Below are 26,458 nucleotides of genomic sequence, written 5' to 3'. Positions count from 1 at the left end.
CGGCGAGCAAAGAAGCTGAAACTCATTGAGCGACCACTCCTTACTTTTCAGCTTTACTGAGACGAGATGGAGAGAGTAAATCACACGAGTATTCAGCCTGTCTCTAGCTGTCTACTTGTCTCCCCCTCTCTTTCTCTTTCTTTAAGGGGTGACAGCGCCTATGCTTTGATCTCCGACGCTCTTTGGCTCTTGGGGCGAGAGGATAGAGAGAATAGACGGCGGGTGGCAGGGAGAGAGCTTCACAGCCTCATAAAATATGGATTCATTTGAATGGGCTTCTCCTCCTATTGTGCTCATCTGCCGTACAACTATCAAGTGCATTGCTGTGGTGAATGGAGCCACATGGGAGGTGGGAGACAATGACCAAAGCTGCTTAGGATGAAGGCTTTACATGGCGGCCAAGACTGGAATTAATGCGTTTCTGGTGACTTTTTAAAGTCCAACTGACACCAAAATTAGGTCTTGCTTGGTTTGTGACATGTATTCCTATTATGTGAAAATTGTAATAAGCAAAAAGAAAAATTTAGATTTTCAACTAGCACTGTAATTTGATTGGTGCAATACCTGTGTGGGCAGGAACAAAAGATAATTCATAAGAGAGAGGTGAGGTATTTCTTCTTCATGGGACCTTATTTCAGAAAAAAGTACTTGTGGTAGATAACGGCGAGAAAGAAATACGTTTTTGTTCCCGTTTGAATTGTTGCCAAACACATGATGTTTGTCAACTCAAAAGATTACTTTGCAAGTCGAAAAAGTCCAAGTTTGTCGTAGGTTTGTGAAAATATCATTTGGTTTTGTGTGAAACCGCTCAGTGAACTCTCGCCTTGCCCAGTATACCACCAACACCAACACGGCCATTAACTTGGCACATTTCACATTGTTCTTGCAGAACGAGGAAAAAAGTATTAAATTACGTTAAATTCACAAAGTCTGGCCATGTTGAAAGCTGCAGCTATGCGAGAGGAGAGTTCGTCAGTTTGCTCGTGTGAGTACATCCCAGTACGAAACACACAGTCCTAGCTTCAACGAGAGAGAAAGTTATGACGTCACTTAACGTAACTTTTGGTGATGACAGAATCAACACAATTCAAACGGGATCCAAAAAACATTTTGTCTCTCGCCGTTGACTACCGTACATTTCTTTTCCAAAATAAGTTCCCAAGGTGGTCAACTGGAAGGGGCGGGACTTTGCTGCTGTCGTATATCACTCAAATTCCAACGGCCTACTTGAGGACAGACGTTGTTAGCTGTTGCTTAACGCATTCTCTCTACATTATTCCCTACATTACACAGAGTCCTGATTCAATTCATGTTTTAAACACTGGGGTTAAAATGGACTACATTTGACTTGTGGCAAACAATGCTAACGCTAAGAAGCTAGGTTCACTAACTAGTTTTTTTTGCGTCTTTCAGCTCGTTGTTTTGGCTTTCCGGCCTGCAGCTTTGCTCTTTTGGTCCGCCCTCATATATCTATCTCATTGTCTCATTTCCAGCTGCAGCAGGCAGCTGCTTTTTTGTTTAGTTTAGTTTTTGAGCAAAAAAAACTCAAACGATCCTCTCCCTGCTACCTGCCTGTGAAATCTTCAAACACATGAGAATCACAGCTGTATGAGAATACAGATTCTCATACAAATAAGACCAAATGAAACCCCCTAAGGTCTATTGTTCTTCCCCTCTGCTCTTCTGTATCATCCCAGAGCTGTCGGTTTAATTCTCCCTCTCCTTTTTCAACTTAGCGTCCTTTGTTTCTTCTTTTTTTTACAAACACTAAGTTTATTTTTAGTCAAACTTTCCCTGCGTCAGGGTTGCTAGGTAACGGGCGGTTTGAATGATGTGAACCAAGCCAGGAGAGATGTACGGCTGTATAGCCAAGACGCACAGAAATGTATCGCTTCCAATATGCCCATATTGCTTTGGACGTAAAGACAGAAGGGAAATCATGTGATGGAAGGTGTTTTTTTTTTTTTTCTTCAATCATCTTTTGCCTGCTTTTATTTTCTTGATTTAACTCCTTCCTCCATCCTCTTCATCTCCTCCATACTTCCTGTTATCTATGTCTTCCTCTCACTGTGTCTCTCTGTTCAGGTTGTGACTGTGTGTCAATGTGACTGAATCCAATATCCGCCGCAGAGAGTGCAGTGTTTATCTATTAACAACAAAGAGACAGGAGCTGCTCTTCTTTTCTTTTTTTATTGCACCTCTCAGCCTGACAATAAACATACATTTCACACACACACACACACATGTGAACATGCACGATTCACATTTACTTGTCGGGTGAGCTGCACAGGAATGCATCCGGGGGCCGAGCACATTGTGCCCTGAGCGGAGGTGAAAATGTGGCCGTGCTCTTCACCTCTGGACTCCGCTGTCTTGACTTTTCTCCTGCTTTCAACCTGTATATTCAACTCGCTGAAATACGCTGAAATGACTGCACTCTGTGATTCAGGACGGTTGCTCTGACATGTTGCACGGTGAAGTCGAAAATGTTACCAACAGGCTGAATGTCCTTTAACTCTCTCCTTCTGCTCTTGTCTACTGCTGTGGTTTCCGCCTCTCATCCTCTGTGCCTCTTTTCCTCCGTGTCGCCTCCCTCTCCTGTCCGGCTGCAATGATCACTCCCACTATAGGAAGTGTGCAAGCGGGACGACTTGCATGTCCAGCCGAGCCTTATTCAGCTGCCTGTAGACTCAGGGGTATGTAAAGCACTGCAGCTCTGCCTTCCCGCCCTCCCCTCTGCCCTCCCTCTCCACCCGTTTCTCCTCACCCTTCCTTACAGAGGCTTTGCAGTCATGTGTCAGGTCTCTCAGCAGCCACAGCTGGAGGTTGCATTCTTGTCATAAATTGTTGAGTACACAATAGTAGCAGAATAACTCAAAGTGTGGGCAGGTCCTGTGTGGGCCTTGCTTTTGGCTGATTAACAAACCCTATAGACCATTTATCAAACTCCAAGCTCATGCTAGCTGCTAGTGTCTCAAAAAGGGGCCACTCTGCCCAAATTACAAAAGAAAAGCTGCTGTATTTTCTACTTTGCCTTTAGTGATATGCACATCGTTTTATTCACAGAGGTTTTCAGGGTTTTTTTCCACCGCTGAATGTTTTGCTGCCAAACCAATTCAATAGAGTACCGAATGTTGGAAGTGAATGGCCAGTTCATTTTTTTCAGCTCAGACATCAGATGGCTTGCAATTGGAGATCTTCCAAAAGATGAGCAACTGTGTTAGAAAATCTAGTTCTTTGATTAAAAAAAACAAAAGAAGACAAAGGTACAAGCCTTTGTACGTTGAAATGAGCATTATGGTGAATATCCAATCACAAAGCTTAAAACAAAGCAATCAGAAGCTAAATATTACTCCTTGTAGTTCAAATCAATCAGCTTTCTTTAGTCTGGGTCAGTGTTGGGCAGTAAGGAGTCCCCAGCAATGAGTGGTGTAACAAATCACAACTTCCAAAACAGTTGTTGGCTAGCGAAAGTAATATGATAATACTGTATACAGGTAACTTAACTAACTACTTTTGATGCCATGTAATAATTCAAGAAATGTTATTACATGGCATCATGTATTTTAAATAACTTTCACTTCCTGAGAAACTTGCCCAACACATGGTCTGGGTTAACTCTGAACAGATTGCGGCGCTCTGTTCCCAGTTACGACAACCACTGGCTTCGTATCCCGCTGGGGCTTATGGGTAGAGAACCATTTAGTCTCTCCGAACTGGTGGCAAAAAAAAAACATGATTTTGCAGAAACCAAGTTGAAATTGTTAAAACTGATGTCCGTAACCAGACACAACCAATCCATCAACACAATGGCAAAAAGTATTTTTTTCTGTCGTGTGGTGATGGTACAAGCCTCGACAATTCAAATCTTAAAACCTCTAGTGAATCGCTCAACACCAATTGGGCTAAATGGAAATGCATGTAGGGTGTTTTTGAAAGTTGAGTGACCATAATAGAGCTGTAGAATCACCTATGTTGACAAAAAGCAGAGGACCTCCAACATGGCTGCCAGAGAACATGTCACATCATCAAAAGGTCCTCTAACCCGCCTTCTGCATGATGCCCTTGCTGCTGAAACCAACCGGGGCAGCGAGTGACTGTTCAGAAGAGAAAGTGCTTCAAGACTTGCGTCACTTTTATCGTGTGTGTCTTCCTCTTCATGTTCTTTTTTTAAAAAAGCAGACTCCGCGTCAAAGCTCAGATTGAACACTCACCTCCCACCAGCCCTCCACCCTTCTCTTTTTTTCCGAATTCTAGCCTCGGGGGTAAGATCGCTATACCGGTGCTGTTAAAAAAATGTCTCTCTCTCTCAGTCTTTGTTTTATCTGGCTGGAGGATAGAGATGAAGCGAATGAGAGAGAAAGTGGGGGATTGAGTGCTGGGGTTTTTTTGTGTTTGGGAGGCACCGGCACAGCCAGATAAATCCAGCCGGACTAGAGGATGAGAGCTAATAAAGAGAGGGGGGGAGATCAACTCTGTTTGCATTACCCAGGCTCTTAAGGCAAGGTTAGAACACTCTGGGAAACGGGGCCTTTGAAAAACAGATGGTTGTAAGTCTCGTCCTCGTGCCCTCTAATTTTACACTGTCGATTGCTATCCAGAGTTGATCCCCGAGCTTTCAAATGGGCAAATGTTCCAAATTGTTAAAACGCAGCAGCCCACTGGAGACTTTTAATGCTTTATAATGAGGATTTGAGTGGAGTCTGCTGGCTGGTTATACCTGTTGTTATAGTTTGATTTACCTACATTGCCTTTTAAAACTTTGCATTCATTGTATGTACTAGCCGCCTACAGATGTCCAGGACTGCCAATATTATAATAAAGTCATTCAATCAAATAAAAAAAGGAACGTAAATTTAATTACCATTTTATTTTGAAGTTTATGGTGCGCATTATCTTCCAATTTGGAAATTAATTTCATCATCATTTTGATTTTGGCAATAACTGCTTTTTTTAAGTTGCGGCGTGGAGGAAGAATCGTACTTTTTGGTGAATCACTTCCTTTTCATCCAGTTTCTCTTGGAGGTGTCCTCAAATGGACTTGTGGTCAAATTTCCATCCAACTGTTGGATGAAAATTAGGCACACATGTTCATGTCACCCTCAGGAAAAATTGTAATAACTTTAAATGATGAGGCGATCTGCCTCTGCTATCATTCTGGTTTTATTGCTAATTAACAAAAAAAAAAACACAATGTCACGAATGGTGATTACGGTAAACTGCAAACATCTGACGGTTCCATCTTGATCGTGTTAGCATGCTGACGTTAGCATTAGCTCAAAGCTTGGCTGAGTACAGCCTCGTAGACCTGCTAGTGTGGCTGCAGACTCTTGATCTATTTCATTTTCATTAAAAAATAAGACAAAATGAAGACATTCTTAAAAGTCTAGTTTGTGGGGTTTATTATATTTTGAAAAATAATGACTGTGGCAGTTTTTTGCAGTACAGGCGAGATTTGATTTTTAATTTCCATTGAAAAGATGGAAATAAGAGATGTTACTATTTTAATATGTACATACAAGTGAGAAAAATCTACTTTGATTAAACGATTTCATTTAAATATCAGCACTCCTGGACTTCCATACATGTGTTGTTGTGGCGGACATTGGTGGTGTTAGTTTAGAGGTTTGCTACAACAGCACAGGTATCCTATCCAATTCTGGACCGATGCGTCTCAAATGCAGCTGTGGTAGGATGCAATTTTGGTGGACAGACACACACACACACACACACACACACACACACAATTACCCCTCTTCCTCCTATCAACATCCACCCGCCGTCTCCCATTAACAGCCTTTTTAAAGCGGTGTAATTGAGATGCCCTGGTGTCTATTATTGTCTGGCTATCAGCAGCAGGCCTGGTCTGGCCTATCTCCTGCTGCCGCCACCGTGCCCAAATTGGGGTGGCGGAGTGTAAACAAGCTATCCAAACTACCGGGCTATTCCGGGACAAGGATTTCCCTCGAGTCCTATCCCCCTCGCCACCCCTGCTCCAAAGCAATCATCTCCACCTTTGCTTTCACACCCGTGAAACCTCCAACAGTCCCTTCCGCTCACTGATCCTGGCCCGCAATCTTTCACATGAACACCAACGTACTGAAAATGGACAATGAGAAACATTATCTGACTAACATCTCCTCCGTCCCCAAGATAAGTATTCAAACCAAAAAAATGCAAAGGCTTCTCTGAAGATTGCTTCTTATTTAATTCCTGAGATGCCTTAATCTGGAAAATAAGAGAAAACTTGATGTATGTTTTTTTTTCACCCTGGCTGGATCTTTTTTCTAGAAAGGATTTGTTTTCTGACAGCGTGGATGAGGATTCATGTCTGCCTTTGAAGAAGTTGGTACATCATGTACTAGAGAGGGAAAGGGAACAAAAGAGACAAAAGACACTGAGAAGATGATGCAGACAGACAAGATAGAGAAGACAGAGAATGTTAAGGAGGAAACAGCAACCTGGGGGAAAGAGAAGGAAATTCTGTCTGAGTCTGAGCTGGATTAATCTCCCCCTTGCAGTCTGATGTGGTTTCACTGTAGCCAGTTGACTGAGGGTTCCGAAATAACACAGTGCACTCTTGATAAGCAACGGATTAGTGCAGAGCAGATCTTAGGTCAGCTCGATCTTTTGACACAATCGGTCAGAAATGTGCAGTTTGAGCTGCTCTTTCTGGGTCTTCCTGCTAGTAGATAGTGTACTACTGCTGCACATAGATCAATAGTTAATAAACTGTTACTTTTTTTATCATGCAGCCTGAAGAGTCACACTTTATATTTCCCGAAAGCAATGATTATTAACCAAGTGTAGCCAAGCTATCGAGCCAAGAGAAGTAATAGCCTCAGTTTATCTTCCGCAGTGTTTGTCCTGCAGGTATAAGGGAATCATCTGATTGCATTAACTTCTATTGAATAAGTGAAGCTAGCGTCACCTAACCCCACAGATTAAAACGGAATCATTGTCAGATCATTGTGCTGCAAAAATGGGCTTTGAAAAGAAAAAAGGATGAGATATTGTTTAAATAAGAATTGTTTTACTTTTTTACCAATATATTTGTTCATCATTTTGTTGCAACTCTCATATGAAGCAGCAAACCTTTACATTGCCTTTTGATTTGACGCGCCCCTATATATAAATAAATAAAAGGCCTTAGCATGGAGAACGACAGCAGCCAGTCCACGGAGGACACATGGATGATGATGATGGTTGTTGTTCTCAGTGGGTAAACTGGCGATCCTGGAAATAATTTCAAAACCTGGGTCACCTCCTGAAAGCCAGCTGTTTTGTGTGTGTGTGTGCCTGAGAAAGGGGAGATGAGGGTCAGGTTGTCCCATCGCTCGTCACCTGAGCCCGTCAGGTCTGGTCCTTGTGCTTATACTACAAGATCCTCTCAAATCCCCGGGCCTAGCGTTGCTTTTCCTGTGAGTACACAAACACACTTTGTCACCCACTGCAGATGCAAGCTCCCAACTGACCGCTGCTCAGCAGGAACCAAAACCAAGACCAACTGCTCTCCTCTCTTTCCCCTTTTACCTGAAGAAGAGAGAGAGAGGGGGAGGAGATAAGGTTAAGCACCCACAATGCTTAGCAACGATGCTCCGCTGGGTTTGCCCTATCGCAGCAGTCCTTTCTGATTGTTTGACTTTAGGTTGATGAGTCCTGTGGCAGAGGTTCTTTCGCAGTTTTTTTTTATGTTTAGTTATAAATTGTTGTGATTTTGGGCCGTATGTCCCGGTGAGAATTTGCCTGCTGTATAATCTATTGGCCAAACATTTCTAAAATATAGCTTAAGTCAAGTTAGCAGTGATGTGTGTCAATACTGCTCCCGATCAGAATCAACTTAAAATATTTTTAAGATTACAAATTTGAATCTGGTTTCAATTGCTCTCTTATGTACGTATCCATTGCAAAACAAATCTTCAGTAAGATATACATAGCAAACACCTCAGAACAAGGAGAAGAAAATAAACCAAACTAACCGTATTGCTATTATGTCCAGCCAAGTATATGACTCGTGTTGGGAATTCTGGAAATGAAGAATTTCAAGTGAATGTAGACTTTTGGACTTCATTTTAACACAGTAAAGAGATTGATTTAGAACTCAAATGAAGCTTGGACCTTTCAACTATTCAGTACAGCCCTACTACACAAGTAGTAATCACTATAGTAAAAGTTTCTCTGTGATTCAGATCATGGTATATCTGGAAGTGCTAAGTCAAAGGCAACTGGCTTTTGATTCATCCAAAAGGCTCCTTAAGTTGAATTCCTTACTTCTTTAGTTAATTCAGAACATCCTGTTATAATAATAATAACAACAATTGCAAAACTACTTTCATGCAAGGACAGAACGGTGTAACAGAAAATTGACTGAAACTGCCCTTCTATTTTTTTTTGTCTCCTATTCTACTGGAGAAACCAGTCTGGGGCACACAAACAGTGGCTTTAACTAGAAGGAAAAAGTTCAAAGATAGCTATAGATGGCCGCAGATTGTACACAAATACAACATGCAGTATATCCACACCCACTGTGTCCTTCTCTTACACTCATTGGGAGTATAAAGAAAGTAATTTGTTAGTTTAAAAGGAGGTGCACAGTGATTAGGTCCCGAGGCCTTTTCTGCACACAGTTTATTCACTTTGCTACCACAGAGGTCTGACTCACGGGGTCGGCATTCTATTAATCCAGAATCCACCTGGCACCCTCGCAACACATTAATGCAGTCTGCAGGCTCTGGCACAGCGCAGCAAAAACAAGCAAGAGCTAGGTTTTGCGAGTGGAAGTCAGCGTGAAGCAAAGGGGAGAGGAGAATAATTCAGAGCCTGAAAGAGATGAACCCAAATGTTAATGCGAGATAGTGAGAAAGACTCCATTTGACATCGTTGTCTGGAACGATGACAGAGAACGAAACGAGGAATAAACGGTTCTGATTTACGGACTGCCTCGCGGCACAGTGAAGAAACATCGGTGTTGTGTGTTTGTGTGTAAGTGTGAGGCAGACCTAGCAACCACACTGAAGCTCTTTTGTAGCCGTTGACAGGTCACGGCAAGTAAAAAGAATGGCCAATGCGGCCGATGTGTTGTTCAAGAAAAAAATATGCCTGCCAGGTTCTCTTTGAAAAGTGCCATGTTGCATTTTACCAGTTGAACTTCAGTGTGGTTTCTCCATGAACCTTCTCACTGTCCTTTGCATGGCAACACTTGGCGTAGTTGAACTTTTTTCACCGTCTCTCTGTACCTGTGATCGAGGAGACCACACCCTCACTCGCCCTGCCTACAAGAGGGAGGTTGCCTCTAGGGACTGATCCAGGGCCAGATTCGAGCAGGGACTGATGCAACACCGAGACTTAAGCTAAAGCCAAGCAGGGATCTGTGTTTAGAGGCAACTTCAACCCACGTGCTTTCTGTGAACTCCCCTAAGAAACAGATATTTTCGCAGGTGCTCTCTTCTGACTTTTTGTGTGTGTTTTTTGTGTCAAGGGCGATGCCTCTAAATCAGGCTCGGAGATCGATTCCTGTACACGAAGCATGGAGGACGTCAACGGCAGCAAGAAGGATTTATCGGCCTCTGCAGGTGAAATATACGCGTGTGTGTGTATACAGGCGGCGCATTTCGTGGCTGCTCGAGTCAATGATGCTGCAAGAGGAATTCAAAAGAACAGAACTCAACCCTCAGGGAGTTTTTCAAAAGCCTCTATTGACATAACTTGTACCATCTGTGTTCGCACAGTAAACTGCTGGCACATTCCCTCCCTGAGCTCTGTTGATTAGACACTGTGTTGTCTTTCTTACAAAATGTATGTAATCGCTTGTGATACAGCAGCAAGTTAGGCCAGAGGAATCTGAAGTATACCCTGTGCAAACATCCCCCACCTGTTCTACGTCTCTGGTCTCCTGGTCTCAGCCTGTGTCCCCCCCCCCACCCCCCCGTTGCTTTTCCAACCACACTCAGTCGGCACGTGCCTGTGCCGCATCAAACCAGAACAGCAGCCTCATCCATAATTCCTCATACGCCAGTTAACCGCTCCCGCTAATTACTGTTCGCGCAGCCTGAAAAGCCCAATGGAAACACTGCTGTGTGGAGTGCAAACTCCTAGACGTATGTTATCATCTCCCCTTCGGCCCCTTCAGATGCTCTGCGTGAAACCGCTTACATAGCTGGAAGAGCCTAATATACTTCTCCTAGGCCTCGGATAAAGGTTGGAACACCGAGGAATTAGCGTTATTAAAGTTGCATTGCCCCGCCGCATGTCACGTATTTGTGTTGCTGCCAACTATCATATTCTCTCGCATGCATCCCACAAGATTAATGCCCCGTTAAAATATTCATGTTGCCCAATAACAGTACGAGACATCCATTTTTAAGTACGGTGTGCTGCTTTACTGAGGGCGGGCCCCCATGGCGCTCCTCCCTGTGTGCCACCTCTTCCTGCTGTTTTTCCTCAAGTTAGCACTTTCCTTCTCCTCCATAATGCTTTTTTATGAACTTTTTCTTTGTTCCTTCCCAAATATCTCCCACCTCTGTTGCTTTATTCTCATCATCGCCATCTTAAATGCACTAGACTCATTCCTTTTCTTCTCCATTCTTTACCTGGTCCTCAACACATTCTCACATCCAACTCCTCGAATACCGACGCTTGGTCAGCGGCACCAAGCTTCAAACTATGATGCTCTAGGTAAGCTCTATGCTTGGGCGTGTCAGTTTCCGCTTGTTACATGCACAGTGTCTTTTCAAAATAAACTTCCGTACGTAGGTTGTACTTAGTTTTTAGGTTTACGTAGTAACTCATACAGACGCTAAAGGGTGTCTCTGTGCGCCGGTATCATTTTTGACGAGTTGGTTGTGAGGATGGGTTGCTTTAATCCTCTCTAACCCTCATCCTCATTGCTCTAACCCCCTCCTAAACCACTAAATTCAACTTTCTTCATCCCTATTCCTTTACTAGTAGTGCCTGTAAATGGTCATGTGGACCTGAAGACCAGTCTGACTCCACCTCTGATTACCCACACGGCTGCCACCCCCATGCCCGTACCCAAGTTGCCTGTTGGGGGGGACCCCATCCTGGACTACGAGTCCCGTCGAGGCAGCAACGTCTCCATGGACCCAGCCTGCTATGACAAATCACCGGTTTGTATCTTCATTGTTATTCTCACATACAATGAAAGCATTCTTTGGATTTCAAGTGTAATCATCCTTTTCCAGGATGAACATTAACATATCCATCAATACACATGTAAGGTGCCAGGAATTACCCCCAGCCCCCACCGCTATACCTGGCTTTCCTCCGAGTGTCTCTCTTCCATTGTATGTGTCCTGCTGAAGTCATAATGATTGATGATGATTGATGTGACGTGCCGTCTACTAACTGCTGCCACTGCCACTCTTTATTTGACAAACTGATGATCGGGATAAAGACCTGAGAAAAATAAGCCCAGATCTCTATGTCTGCTCCCGTCTGCCTGTCAGCATGAATCTCTGTTCAATTCAGCTCGTGTCAAGCTGAGTCAACCCAATTCAGCTTGGTTTATTTGCCTGAAAGAGCAACATCACCAGAGTTCTAAGACATGATGGACACATTTACACACTGCCCCTCTTGTAATTCTTTTTCTCTGTCCTGCTAATTATCACTCTGTCCCTCTCTTGCCCTCCTGGTCATCTTTCCCGCTCCAGACCAGCGCCCAGAGCTCTTCCCCCAATGCCCCGTGGAGCTCTGGCAGCGGCTGGACCAGCCGCCGGTCCAGCTGGAACAGCCTGGGTCGTGCCCCGTCACTCAAACGCCAGAAGCGGCAGTCTGGGGAGCGACGGTCTCTCCTCTCCGGTGAGGGTGGCTCCAGCTCGGACGAAGGTGGGGGAGAAGGAGGCGGTGGGTTGATGGAGGAAGACGACGCCTCGCTGGTCAGGACGGACTCCATGTCCCAGTCTCAGAGAGGGCCCCGACACCGGAGGATGGAGTCGGTGGAGACCCGGAGCTCCATGGATTTGCCCCCTGATGCTCTGCTGCAGGTAGATGCTGCTTCTACCTCTGATTAATCTCTAGAGTTCTGTGTAAGACATTTGACCTGGAGCACAACTCCTTAAACTGTAAGTCCTTCTCATTGGCATTCTTCTATGATGATGTGTTATTCAGACCAACACCACACGGTATAAGATAATGAGTCTACAGCATCCTTGTGACATGAGTAACTGCATTCTGTCCCTGTGTAGGTGCCCTACCTGTACCGCTCAGCCAGTATGCACAGCTCCAGACCCCCGTCACTGGGCCACTTACTACCTCCAGAGCACAGTGGCTGCAATGGGAAGGGCTCTCCCTCAGCCCTGGGTCCCACTCACGTCTCTCTGGAGGACAACACGGAAGAGGAAAATGCTGAGGAGGAGGCCAACCTGGTCAGTCCGCGCATGTGTGCATGTTTGCTTGTTCTTGTACGGTACAGGTTGTGGTTAGAGACGTAAAGGAACGCCACTGGGAAGCTACAGAAAAAGAAAAACAATAATGGACCCACCCTTTGAATATATTAAAAGATCATCTGCAAATATATCAAGTTTACTGTACATTGATGTTGTTTGACAAACCTTGTTTCATTCATACGTATGAAACAAACAGGTTTCTAAGAACAAGCAAATTCAAAAGCTCCTATCCGTGGAGAGAAACAGTTGCTCCCAAAACGCAAACAGGAAACTGTGAGCACATGAATAATGAATGTGCTGTGCACTTCCTGCCTCCCTCCAGAGTCCTTTTGCCAGAGTGTTCCACTGGCTGGAGAAGAAACAGCCAGAGTGGTGTCGACAGAGGGACACCTGGTCACTGTACATCTTCCCTCCAGAGTCGAGGTAGTATTCACACCTTTCGCTCATCTCCATAACTCTGCCTCTCTGCTCTTTTCACAGTTTATTTTTCTTCTATATGGGCAATTTTTACATGTTCACAGAAGTTGTGGGTACACAGCACTCCAAACCGAAAACACTTGTGAACTGTATCCTCCTGTAGCAGTTGAGATAAATTTGGTTGTGTTTTTTTAAATGAAATTAAGTGTAAAACAATAAACGAGTCCACAGCACTTTTTAAATGATTGACTTTTGTTACCGTACAGTACAGGAAAAGACTGATCCAACGTCTTGACAAGAATAGGATTTTTCACGTTGTATTTGACTGACATCCCATAATGCTGACTGTAATGACGGAGTGTTTTGTTTTTTTTTTGCTGCAATGTGTGCACAGCATTTGTTTTCTTCCCTTCCCCTACCAGCTGCTTTCCCCTCCCACAATTTTAATTCAGAAGTCTCTTTTTCTGCACATTTCTGCCATGTCAGGGGTGAGTAAGGAGCAGAGGGAGGAAGGGAGCTTCTCCCACTGAGTGCTGCATGTTATCCCTGGCACGTGCTGAATCCATCGCTTCCCACCCTCCTTCGCCCCCCTCTTCCTTCTCTCCTCCTCCCCTTCTGGGGCTTTGATCCGTGTGTCTCTGCTGTCTGTTTGGAGGATGTGGCTGTGAAGGCAACACGATGCAACACGCTGGCCCCAGTCTGCCGCCACAGCGCCGCAACATGCTAATTAAACATCAAACAACAAGTCCCCCCCGCCCAAACACACACACAAACTAAATATAATGAATAGGAACTTAATGTTATCCACCACCAGTATCATATAATGTCCATTCCAAATTATTCAGATTCAAGTATTAAAGATACATTGAATTGAATAATTGAATTGATTAACGGTGTATGTACCCACAGTGTTTGTTTGAACTTTGCCAAAATTGTAATTACCAAAAAAGAATAAATGTAAGCTTTATTTATTTCTCTACAGTATATGTGGCTCTACATAGTGTAGTTTGTTTTGACTACTACTGACAATGTAGGTACTGTAAATGGATTATTGCAAGACAGTATTTAGCCTCATTTCCACTGCATTGTACCGGCATGACTCGACTTCACTTGACTCAACTCACTTGGAAGTTGTGGGTATAGTACCTGGTACCATGCAGTGGGAATAAGGCATTTGTCGAGGTGGGAACCAAAAATTGTCTGAAATACTACTTCTTTACTGTTCCAACAGCAACATGCTAACTTGTATGCTAATATGCTAGCTTGACATAACAATGCGGGAAGCTACCAATGACTCAGCAGATGTTAGAATCGCATGACTGAAAAGTGAGAATCAGTGCCAAAGTCCGCAAACCAGACTAACTGGCCACTACTTTCCGAGTGGAAGCTAGTTAGCCTAGCTTACGAGGTTGTAAACTTTCTAAGCAGACACTTTAGGATGGGTCTTTCCAAATGTTGAATGTTCTAAAGTGGCAGATGAATTAAAATGCTAACTGTCGATAGCTAAGGATATGTGCACTCAGTATGCGCAGGTAAACAGGGTATACCCACCCCTTCTGGCGATTTACAGTATACCCACCTATCAGCCAAATAGCCATTGGAATATATAGGAGTTCATACCAACTTCTTCATCTGGAAACTACCTGCTTTGTGCATTTGTTAAAAAAAAGGTTGTAAAAACGATCAAAATCACTGTTCAAAGGATATACACTGTACGAGGTGCTCTAGTCTGTAGCATACTATGGACGTTGACAACGTGTCTATGTCTTATAGTTTAAGACAATTTCAGTTCAAATTAAAAAGTAAAATCAGTTGGAGGCAGCCAACATCAATATCAGTATGAAAAGGTTTTCCTTTGATTTGCAATAAAGAAACAGCCTCCAGTTTGCATTTGAGCTGTTTCAGAAGTTCTGGATGGTTCTCTTCTCTGTCGGCCATATTACATGATTTGGAAAAGGTTAATAGGAAAAGCTCCCTGCAGGCTGCTACTGTCAGAGTATTATTAAAACCGAGGGGTCTTGGCTCAGACCGGGCTTCTCGCTGGCTTTCAATCGCAGCGGGCTGCAAGGTTTGGCTGTTGCAGAGAGTGACACAGAGGACACAGGCTCTGCGTGGCACCCATTCTGGCCTTGAACCACCGCGGACGCCCACCTGTGCTCACAATTACATCAAGAGACAGCAGCTGGGTGGGAGGCCGGAGTCCAGCGGCTCTCACATGGACCCGAGTTCACCTCAACCTGCCTTTGTGCTCTCTGTTGTTTCTGCTGCTACTGATGATTACCGCGGGGGATGTTTTCAGTGAGCGGAGGAGTGGGCCGGCTATGAAGGTGCACTGTGATGCAGTCACTGGGATTAGATGTGTTCGCTGCAAGACTGGGGCTGTGTAGGAACAGTGGAATATCAACATGGGGGCCGGGGATGTTCAGGACTCACTGAGGGTTGTGCACGCAGTCCCGCATACAGTATATAATCATATTATGTGGAACTACATTATACCCTGGGGGGGGGGGGGGGATCTGAGCAGCACAGTATAAGATACAGATAAGAAGAGAACAAATACACAGCAGGGCGGATGTATTTGGAGTTACAGTAACTTATTGCAAAAGTAATGATCTGTGGCGTTTTCTAAATGTCGAAACTTTTCTGTGCTGCTACTTCCCATTCCCATTCGGGAGTTCCCGAATGATAGAACACGACAGTGGTTCAGCCGATAGCTGAAGAACACATTAAATGTTCTCGCCATCTGTCAGCTCTTTGGAGGAAAGCAATCACCCAGCACACAGGAAGTGATGCGCAGAAGGAGAACTGGGTAATTAGCATGAGTGGCTCTTATCTTTTCTTGCCATTCCACACAAAGGGGTCAGGCCAGTCTGCCGGGGCGCCCACAGAAACCCGAACTTCTACAAAAGAACTTGTCACACTACCCCATACACTGCTAAAGTGACTGGGAAGTGCAGTGCAAAAACACCACAGAGATGCGAAAAATAAGTTTTTAAAAATGTAGAGGATGAATATTAAGCATGTTAAAATCAGCAAACATATTGAAAGGAAAGTGTCAAGATGTACAGAATTTTATGAGAGTAGTATTTGGACACGCTTAGTGACATTTCAAAAGTATAAAACGAACAGAAATCAATATTTAAAGTTACTACATGGAACAATTAACAGGTTATGAAACAGTCTCAATGCAATACTGATGCATCTATATGAGCCACATAAGTAAACAAGACTGCAGCATGAAGATTGACCATTTCTGTGTAGTTATTCCTAATGCTGGTCATCGGTGCCACTGTGTTGGATAGGAGAGGTTTTCTAAAGACCCCCCAAATTCAACACAATATGAAAGTTCCTTGTAGTAGCCTAAAGTCAATGTCAACTGTCCTTTAGAAGCAGTTGAGGCATTGATGCCATAAAACTAAAAAAGGTCAGTAAATACCATCAAAGCAAAAGCAAACACAGAATATGTTCATATAAACACCCATGCATCAAGATGTAAGTGATTTTATTAACTTCTTTAAATCCTAAATCTAACAGAAATGGGTATTTCTGCTCTTTGCTCGAGCGTGTAGTGACAGTTTTTTATTTTCCCTTTTTTTCTGGTGGTCTTTGATGTGTGTGTTTTTAAGTCTTGGGGGCCTTTTTGAGCTTCAAAGTTCCCAGCCGGCCTTCAAACCGTGGAGGAGGAGCTGGCATCAGAGGCATGTGTTTTTCAGAGTGTGTGTGAGTGTCCCCCCCCCCCCCCCTCTCTCCTGCTTATGAATTCTTTAGCACCAAGGCTCTGACATGACAGATATCAAAGATGAATTAGCTCACCCAGTCTGTATACTGTATGCATTATGATCACCACAGCCAGACGCGCGCAGACTCAGCAAGTGTTGACACAATGGTGTCTGCATGGCCAAATAAAGCCCAAAAAAATCCAGATCTGAGCCCCACAATATCATCCCCCCGCTGTACGCCGATGTGAGCCATCAAAGCGGATTTGATGCACAGTTTAATCCCTTCCACAGCCATGTGTAACGAGCGCTCCCCTCTTTCTTTCTTCCCGTTGTCGTGAGCTGAAAGCCAGGGAACCTTGTCATGTCTGGTAATGACAGTCAGTCATAATGAATAACCGCATGTTCATGACACAGTTTCTGTATGTGAGACAAGCTCTCTTAAATGGAATGAGAGTCTTTCATTGATAGCTAAGTGTGAACAGTGTTTCAGTCAATGTACATGTACAGTATGTAATATTATTCCAGGTTTTATAGAACTTACCTGGGCCGAGCTGCGGTCTGGACAGGCATTTCGTTGTTTGCTTGATCATTTCCATGTCATGCTACTTTAAAATCATACACCATGGCAATTCACAGGGAAGATGTATATAGGCGACTTTGCAGATTAAGATTTTACAGCCATCGTAGGGGAGTGGGAAGACATTCCCCAGGAGGCACACAACGACCTGATCAACTCTATGTGAAGGAGATGTGTCGCACTGCATGAAGCAAATGGTGGTCACACCGGATACTGACTGGTTTCCCAAGGTTCCATAATTCTCAGTGTCTGAGAACTCGTGAAAAACGGGAGCAAAAAAAAAAACCCAAACATAACAAAACAAATATTGCAGCCTCTCGCTCTATACAGGACCAATTATAGAAATTGTCGTCCCCATTAGCCACAGCAACATTGGAAAAAAAGACAAAGTTTTAAGACAAATACAAATCCGTTTTGAATTATATGTGCCTGATGTGGTTTTCCAAATAAATTACTTCGTTAAATATTCTTATTAAGTAAAATATTTTTTCTTTTTATCAAAAAACACACTTGTTGGTGCACTCGCTTGTTTTAGTTACATACTTATATGCAAAGTCAATTTCCACTGAAGATTTACATTTCTGTGTTTTTCTTTTGTCAGGCTTCGGATCGTGTGCAATAGGATCATCAACCACAAGATGTTTGACCACATTGTGTTGCTCATCATCTTCCTCAACTGCATCACTATCGCCATGGAGAGGCCTCGCATCACCATTGTTGTGAGTCTCAAAACTTGTTCAACCCTCATCATACCGACTTTAACATGCAAGGACCGCCGACTGGGGACTAAACTGCTGTTAGAAACAACCATCATAGCAAAATGGTTAAGTTATTTCTTCTCAAAGTGTTAACGGTTATGTAATTAATGTCATCCCAAAAAATATATGTACACTCCCCTGATAGTGTGTGATATTTTCAATTAGGATCCATGACCAACATCAACTCAATAAATAGTTCCATCTACTAAAACTGCAGAGGAGGAATTAGGTGCTTTTAGGACCCCAGGACATGTTGTATAATTTAAAAAGCACAAATTATAACAGAAAGAGAAAACACTTATGCGACGTCATTTGGAACAAATTGTGATATATGAGCAAACACGCAACTACACACTATATGACTATTTGCCCTGTAAAGTTTGAGTCTTCGAAGAAATACAACTCAAGTGTGTTGCCTTCACGGTCTTCAATGACAAACGCAGAAATAAGAGGAGAAAAAGGAAAGACGCGCTGAAAGAAAGGCAAACGGGCTAAGAAGCATACCCTCATATATATATATATATATATATATATATATATAATTCAAAAAAGTCCAAACTGAAAAGGGAGAAAGTAGCTGTCAGCAAGTCCAACCTTGATGGCAGTTGAAACCATAGATTCAAACACACGCACACACACACTCGCCCAAAACAGAATTACTACTGTTGTTTGCTCTCCGCGGAGAAAAGGAGTGGAACACTGTGTGAGCAGGGAGCCACTCCTGTGTGACTGTGAGCCAGTAGCTGTGGGTAATGTGTGCTATACCCCCCTGTATCTGCTGCAATGCATCATCAACACTATCACCCCCTCAGCTAATGCACCATGCCTTCAAACAGAGGAGGGCTGGCTGAATGCCTCGCAGCAACGCACACACACACACACACACACACACACACACACACACACACACACACATATCTAACTCTGACTGTGTCCTTTCCCACTTCCAGCTAGCAGCGGAACACAGCCCAGCCGCTCCGTGCATAATCACAATAATTATCACTGTTTGATTTTTCTTTTTCTTTTTTTTTGTCCCTCACTGAGCGATGTGTTCCATGGATGGGCCTAATTGCGGGTAGTCGGGTCTCGCTGGAGCGCTCCGTTCTGCTTGTTTTGCGACTGAAACACGGAGGAGACTGTGCCGTCGTAATTGATTCAATTATCCGAGGGCTGTGGCTAATGTCCAGGGAAGGAGATGTTTAACAAATGGAGGCCGATCCCACGGGGCAGCCCGTCTAATCTGCCTAATCGGGCCAGAAAGATCACACACGCGTCATATATAGATGGGATGATTTTTTTTTGTTTAGCCTCTCCCCTTTGCATACACTCGTATGTAAATACAATACACCCAAATGCAACACAACGCAGCAGGCACGCTAACATTCAGATCAGGGGGGGCGTAATTTTCACATGCATGTTACATTTTGTCAACTTCCTGTCCGGTCAGCACCCTGCGGCCACAACTGAAATGAGATTGAAATGCATGACGCAGCAAGCAGCCCGAAACAATAGAGGGCGAGATGCTTATCGCTTCAGAATATCATTTGCCCGGGCGAGCATTGCATGATGCCATTTGTTTGTCTGTGTGGGTTGTTTTGCATTAATGAAGCCGATTGCCAATCGATTTCCACTCTCTGGTTCCGTTTAGTCAGCGTATGACAACCGGACATGTATAATGTATCAGTCTCGCTGCTTCTCTTTTGAAGTACCTCCTTTATATATTACTCATGGTGCCGCCTGAAAATAAGCAGCATATATATTCATCAATTTGGTTATAGAGATAACGTGTTTGAGTCACAGCATTTGAGTGTGGAATGCAGTCTGAATAATTAGTTTATCGCCCTGGAAGTTATGTCACACACTTTGTGTTTGGCTTGCAGTCCACTGCTGTTTTGGTTTGGTGCCGGAGGTTGCCTGGATACTGTCTTCCTGTTGCTATGATTGAGGATGATTATACCACCTATTATGATATATTATTCATAATTGAGCTAGGGGACAATACATCACCGTCTAGAATTCTAAATTGAACTTTATCAGCATCGGCAGTGTAAAACACAATCGATCTTAAGTTTTCTGCATCCGTTCCAGACAACATTAAGATGGAGGGATAGCGCTACACGCTGGACCATGATGAAAGCTCTCCAGGAGGTGTGGGTTGATTTCTGCTGCTCAGGAATACAGGAAACGTTTGTAGTTGCATAATTGAATATTAAACAAGATTGTTATGTAACAAAGCACTGCTGTACAGTGATATACTGCATTATTGCTGTCATTGTACAGCACAATGAGCTCCTTAAAAGTTTGAGAGATACTGTACTTTCCAGTGTACAATGCCTTGTGCGTGCATTGTAGATTAGGCCTATGACTGCTGGAAGTGTAAAGTATTGGGTATTGTTTCCACTGGCTTGCAACTATAAGCAAAGTCTGCTGTTGAGCATTACTTCAAACCAGGCCGAGCTAGAATGAGCTGCACAGGCTGATGGCCTGCGGTTCCTAGTCGTGGTCAAACATTCTGGATGCCAGGCGTTGAACCAGGAATAACAACACCATTAGAGATGAGGAACGAGAGGCAGGCAAGAGGGAGGTGTTACTGTCGGTTATCCTTCAATCTTCAGCCTGTTTTTTAATTTATCATTTCGTTAATTTAAGTTGGCCATAAAGCATCTGTATGGAAAAAGTACATTCAACTTAAGTATATTCTAGGTTTGAATTTGGTTGGCTAGTTCGCTAAAATGGCTAACTATGGCAATTCACATGCAGTTTTTCAGCTTACTACTTGAGCCTGCTTGAGAGCAAATTATTATTTAGTTTCTTTCAGGTTGTCCAACATTTAAGTAAACAGATAAATTAAAGTTGATACCATGCTTCCTTTTTGTAGGCAAAAATGGAAACAGCTAGCAACATACTGTACTACGGCTAGCAGCTAATATGTTAGTTTACTTTTCCTGAGCTAAAGTTAAAAACGTATTAGAGACAATTCTGAATTAGTGTACAAAAAAGAAGAAAAAATTATTATTCATTTCAATTTGAACCATAGCTAAATGGAAAAAAATAAGTTGCGTTAACATTGATACTGTGGTTCATTTTTGCAAGGTGGCTTGTTAAAATGGCTAAATTCTCAGTTTGAAACGGCTTATTCCAATTTCCAGCCACTTTTTCAATTCAGTTGGCCATATATAAGCACACATATGCAAAGGGTAACTTCAACTTAGTATTGTCTTATTTTGAAAGCTTGCTCGTTAACATGGCTACAGCTATTCGCGTGCAATAATTTGGCTAGCAAGGTATATTTGTGTAACCTGGCTGCCACAGCTAAAGTTGGTCGGCTTCAACTGGTTGCATAATTAGGCTACACACACCTAAATCCCAGCCTTCTGCCAGAATGTGATTGGACTGACAACAAATTGAGGCGAACTGTTGACTTGGTGAGCCCATGTCTCGTTAACGGCATGCCGCATGAATTTTCACCTCTGCCTCTCTCTACCCCTCCCCCTACCCTCTACCTTCTCCAGCCCATGCCCTGTTCGTTCCTAATGAATGAAAGTATGACAACTCGTTCACAGAGGACAGGAATGGCTGCTGTCAAGCCTGGAATTTATAAACCCTCTCAATGCCAGCATTCCCAGTGATGTCATCCCTGACATTCCCAGAGACTTCACAAAAAGAAAACACAGAGGGACTGCCATCTCTGTGTTTGTGTGTGTGTGTGTGTGTGTGTGTGTGATTTCTGTGTTCCTCGGAGCACGGGTGATGGTTGTCGGAGGCCGTGGGAAAGGCAGCCACCTACGCCTGCTCACACGCACACATCCGCACGCATGCAGTTCATAGACAGTCAGTGGCAGGATGGGGTTGCGTCTCCTCAGACAGAGAGGGGAAGGAGGGTAAACAAGCAGTTGGAGAAGGGATCTTATTCTTTCTTGCTTGCTTGTTTTTTCTCCGTCCTTGTTTAGCTCAATAATTAGGATCCCATCCTTCCTCTGCGTGCACACACACACACACACACACACACACACACCACTGAGGCATGCTGCCTCAGGCAAAAGGGAAGCAGTGCAGTGATGTGCGTACAGACGGAGATCTAATAGCTTAATCCTGATGGTATTTAGTTGCGTCCACGCTCACAATACAAACTGATGGTACTTGCTTTCTCAATTGATTGTTTGTCTCTGATGAAAATACAAAAGACACGCTTGTTTCATCGGAAAACATGTTTCTCAATGCATTCCGCCAATGTTCCCAATGCAATTCATTTGATTCGGGGGAATTTGTGTAACAAGTTTATTTGCACTACGCAATTTTGAATTAATGTGCACATTGTAAAAAAAGTGTGTTTTCTTTTTTTTTTTTCAAGGGTAAAAGGAAACTTTTAAGAATTCCGGCCCAGTGATTAGATGGCTTGTTTAAATCTCCCTGCAGCGTTAATATATAGTAAACTTTATAATTGCCTGCCAGCCATCATTAGCGAGTGAAACAGGGATGTTTGTACAAAGATGTTTTCAGATAGTGTGTGAAGAAAACAGCTATCCTCATACATTATTCAGATCAATTTAGAAGCAGACAAAGAACAAACTCGGTAGAAAAACATGCTCGGAACAAAAATGTGCATTTTGAAAACATTAGAACTCGTTGCAAGTACCTCGACTCACCCTGGTCTCCCTTCCTTCTTCACTGCAGGAGCGGATCTTCCTAAAGTTGTCCAACTACATCTTCACGGCGATCTTTGTGGCTGAGATGGCTGTAAAGGTGAGACACTTTGGATTTCCACTGACACATTAGTTTGTAAAAATCATCTGTCATCTTTCCAAATCCCAGTCTAAATTATCTGGAAGATGTTGGTAACTTCTGTGTATGCTCTGGCCTGTGACTACTATAGTTAGCATTCTAAAAGGTACATGTTTGCTTCGCACTCTTCCATGAAGTCATGACTGACTTCTGTTCCTACTGTTGACATCAGCTCAAATAAGAGCTGGCAGCTCAGGATTCTCTGGGACCACGGCTCATCGTCTGTCTCCAGCTTCGGAAGAAACAAGATAAAACATCTGCGTTCACTCGCAGTGTACACATTTCGGTGGAGAAATCCAGCGGCAGACACTAAGCTGCAGAGAAAATACAGAGTCTGCCTGATACCCGCATGCACTGTAAGCCCCACGAAAATACAAACGATAACAGAGTTAAGAGGGAGGAGGTGGAGACGCACACACTCAGGGCTGTTTCATAACGCTAAGCGGAGGATTGTCTCGCCAGTATTCAAATGGAGCAGCTCTGAATGGAGGTCCGTGCAGGCGTAGGCAGGAGCGAAGCGGAGGGGGACGATGGGGGACTAGAGACTATGGCCCACTGGTGAAAGCCCATTCATTTGCAGTATTACGGACTATTTTGTGGCCGCATAACCTGGGAAAAGGGCACTATTTGCACCTATTTGCATCTCTGAGAAGTGAGATCCAAAAACACGCCTGCACTGTAATTATTGCTTACGGGCGTCTCCAAAGAGAATAACACTTGATGCCTTTCCACCCGTGGGTGCTGCTCTCTGCGCTCTTATCACATGCGCGCCTGGTTTTTATGTGCGTGGTATTTCAGACTGGTTTTGAGTTCTTCATTATCAAATGCGCAACAATTACACCGAAGCAGTCTTAAGCTCCCTTCAGCAATGCTCATTTAATATGTAGGCCTTTATTAAAAAAGGAAAATCACACAACTAAAGGCAAAATGAGAATCCAAGTTCTAAATGTAGAGCTAATATATTTATATAATACAAATGTATATCTTGCCAAGTGTGAACTTATAACCTCAAATGCATGAATTGCAAATGAAATGCACTGTGTTGCAATGGTGAATTCAGCAAAGCGAAGAGTCCGTCTGTAGAAGCTGTCTGGACCGTCACAGAGATCCGTCTTTTATTCATGAGGAGTGATCAGCCTCTTTGATGATTCCCACTCATATACAGTAAATCATGTTATGCATTGATTAGCATCAACTAATGTAAATCATCTTCTATCCATCTCCCTCTTTCTCTCTCGGTCTCTCACTCTCTTCAGTTACATTAGATGTTAAAGAAATGCATGAAGCAGAAATAGCTGTCGTGGCCTGATTTAATATGTGTCAGCTCGAAGAAAAAAAAAGAAGAAAAAAAGTCATCCAGTCTCTATTATTTTCTGGAATGCAAATTGCTTCATTGGCAGAATAAATAATGAGTGGAACCTATAGAATTAAAAATGTGGTTTGGAAAAGCTTGCAGCTTTTTCACGATTTTTCCGCTTCCAAGTAAACAATCGCTTCGCAAAGTCAATAAGCCGTGCTCGAAGGACATCGAGCATTGACTCCAAAGATGGCTCGATAACATGCAAATCTGCAAAACGCGCATACAAAAATAGATATTGAATTACTGATTGGTGTATCTTTTTATGCATTTCATTTGGAGGTGATATTTTATTTCAAATACATCCCGACCTTTTTGCTGTACTGCAGCAGTTTACCCTTTGTGTTATCACGCTGTGACTCTGCTTATTCATTTATCACGTTTCCATGCCTCTACGTCCGATGTTGTGTCCAGATCGTGGCTTTGGGCTGGTGTTTCGGGAACAAGTCCTACCTGAGGAGCAGCTGGAACATTCTGGATGGGATGCTGGTGATGATCTCCGTTATCGACATCCTGGTGTCTCTCATCTCCAATTCTGGTACCAAGATCCTGGGCATGCTCAAATTGCTGCGGCTGCTAAGGACCCTGAGGCCGCTACGGTAAGTGGCATCCAGGGACGCCTCACAATACTTGTTCAAATCGATAGCTGGACGTACTAAAAGGTACCTTTTAAAAGGCCAATACCAACCGACCACACATTTTTCAATACCTCCATTTTCCAGACTCATGGGATGATAAAAGTGCCTGATGTGGAAGTTTCGTTTTTAAGATGGAAGTGGAGCAGAACTGAGCTTTCTTTCAGCTCTGACATGTACAACCTTTTGGAGCTTTTGGGAGATGTGTGTGTGTGTGTGTGTGTGTGTGTGTAGGCATTTAGTCAAGCGTACATTTATTTGTGTGTTATTATCAGCGTGTAATGCACAGTTGAGCGGAAATCACCAATTTGGGGACTGGGTTAGTACTCGCATCTCCAAATATGTGAGTGTGTGTGTGTGTGTGAGTGTGTGTGTGTGTGTGGGCCCAGAGGGAAAACGAGAATGTGTGTCTGTGTACATATCACATGTGTGCGCTTCGACTTGGCTCACACAGCCGCATGCTCGGTGTCTCATCTGGTGAAGGGGAGCTCTCCGCCCCCCCCCCCCTCTCTTTGAATATTCACCGCAGTCCTCCGGAAGAGCACACAACTAATTTTCTCTCTGCCAAATGTACCCACCAAACACGGCTGATCTTTCCTGTCTCTTTGCTTCTATAACTTTCACCTTTGACATGAAAGTGAAATCTTCTGCCGAGTCTTCTTTCGCTCTCCCTGCCTTCAAGCGTATTCCTTCATCTTCACACTGTGACGTTTAATGTCACACATCAGACCTCATGTCCCCGTAATGTAAACAGTGAATATGATTATCAGATTGGCTGTACCAAATACAGCCGTATACCGTCATCATTTTCTTTTCCGCCTACATACTTCGGAGTGCGGTTTGGTTTAACACTGTTGTGCCTGATTAGTGCAGTTAAAGGTAATGTTAATGCTGTCAAACAAGTGGCTTTCTAATTAGATCTGGTGCAACTAGCTGACTGAGCCCTTGAGAAGAGCACCTGATTCTAACTGCTGCTGAATCCTCTCATTTAATCCCCCAGAGGTCAGCGATGCTGAAGCTGCATTAATGTCGATTAAGGGAGGATTTAAGGTCAGATAGAAAATATGAAGCAATTACAAGCGGGAATTGGACACATTTAAAGTTTGGGGCGGGGGGGGGTGTTTTTTAAAAGCAAAGAGCAACCATTTCTCTCGGGACTGATGTCTTCAGTTTGACGAAAATGCAAAATGGCAGAAAGAAATGGGATTAGGAAGACTGTATGAAGACAGCCAGAGAGTGAGCGAGGATGAAACAGGAGAGGATGGGAAGAGAAAGAGGAGTAAGCTGAGCTTGGTTGCTGGTCTCTGTCCTCCGCTGAGGCTGCAGATGAGTTCCGCGGAAAGCAATGCCGTTAAAATCATCTTTTAAGGTAGTTATTAACTTTCAATCCAAAAGGAGGAGCGCGGCATTAAAAGCTGTATATTAAACTATTAATGTGCTGCTGTGGGTGTACTATATGTCTTGGTAACTGTGTACTGCAGGTGCTTAAAACGCTGTTAGAGATAATTCAGTCTGGTCAACACAGTGTAGAGTTATTGCTCGGGTTCCATTAAAGCCATGTTTCTCTTTAAGCAGCGATTAAACGTTCCTTTGGGGAGCTACTGTACGAGTGCTTCAGCCAAACTCAAAGCACAAGCCTAATCTGTTTATTAAAACGGTTGGATCGGTTTGGATACGCTGGTGACTTGGCAAAAAAAAAAGTCCAATTTGAAAATGTGTGGAAAGTAAGGCTATACAATGGGTTTAGAATCGTAAACTCACCCGCGTACTTCCCTGGTGTTTTGGGGACAAGTGCCTGTCGCAGAAAAC

General features: G+C 43.5%; 1 protein-coding gene across 13 annotated transcripts in view; it reads left to right on the top strand.

Annotated features, from left to right (window-relative positions):
- Positions 1-26,458, top strand: part of cacna1g (calcium channel, voltage-dependent, T type, alpha 1G subunit) — a 211,380-nt gene that overhangs the window by 136,797 nt on the left and 48,125 nt on the right. For 9 of the 13 annotated variants that reach the window (XM_031844097.1, XM_031844096.1, XM_031844092.1 and 6 more), the window contains exons 15-23: positions 2,631-2,696; positions 9,479-9,572; positions 10,945-11,126; positions 11,670-12,002; positions 12,204-12,383; positions 12,727-12,827; positions 17,719-17,836; positions 22,550-22,618; positions 24,429-24,613. In XM_031844097.1, the coding sequence (XP_031699957.1) occupies positions 2,631-2,696; positions 9,479-9,572; positions 10,945-11,126; positions 11,670-12,002; positions 12,204-12,383; positions 12,727-12,827; positions 17,719-17,836; positions 22,550-22,618; positions 24,429-24,613 (1,328 nt within the window). The remainder of the gene's footprint in view (positions 1-2,630; positions 2,697-9,478; positions 9,573-10,944; positions 11,127-11,669; positions 12,003-12,203; positions 12,384-12,726; positions 12,828-17,718; positions 17,837-22,549; positions 22,619-24,428; positions 24,614-26,458) is intronic. The other 4 variants (XM_031844104.1, XM_031844098.1, XM_031844093.1 and 1 more) reach the window with 3 other exon arrangements.

This window comes from Anarrhichthys ocellatus, unplaced genomic scaffold (assembly GCF_004355925.1).
Source record: "Anarrhichthys ocellatus isolate YVR2014 unplaced genomic scaffold, GSC_Weel_1.0 scaffold4, whole genome shotgun sequence".
In the NCBI taxonomy this organism is placed as follows: Eukaryota; Metazoa; Chordata; class Actinopteri; order Perciformes; family Anarhichadidae; genus Anarrhichthys; species Anarrhichthys ocellatus.
This window is presented reverse-complemented; position numbering and strand designations above follow the sequence as displayed.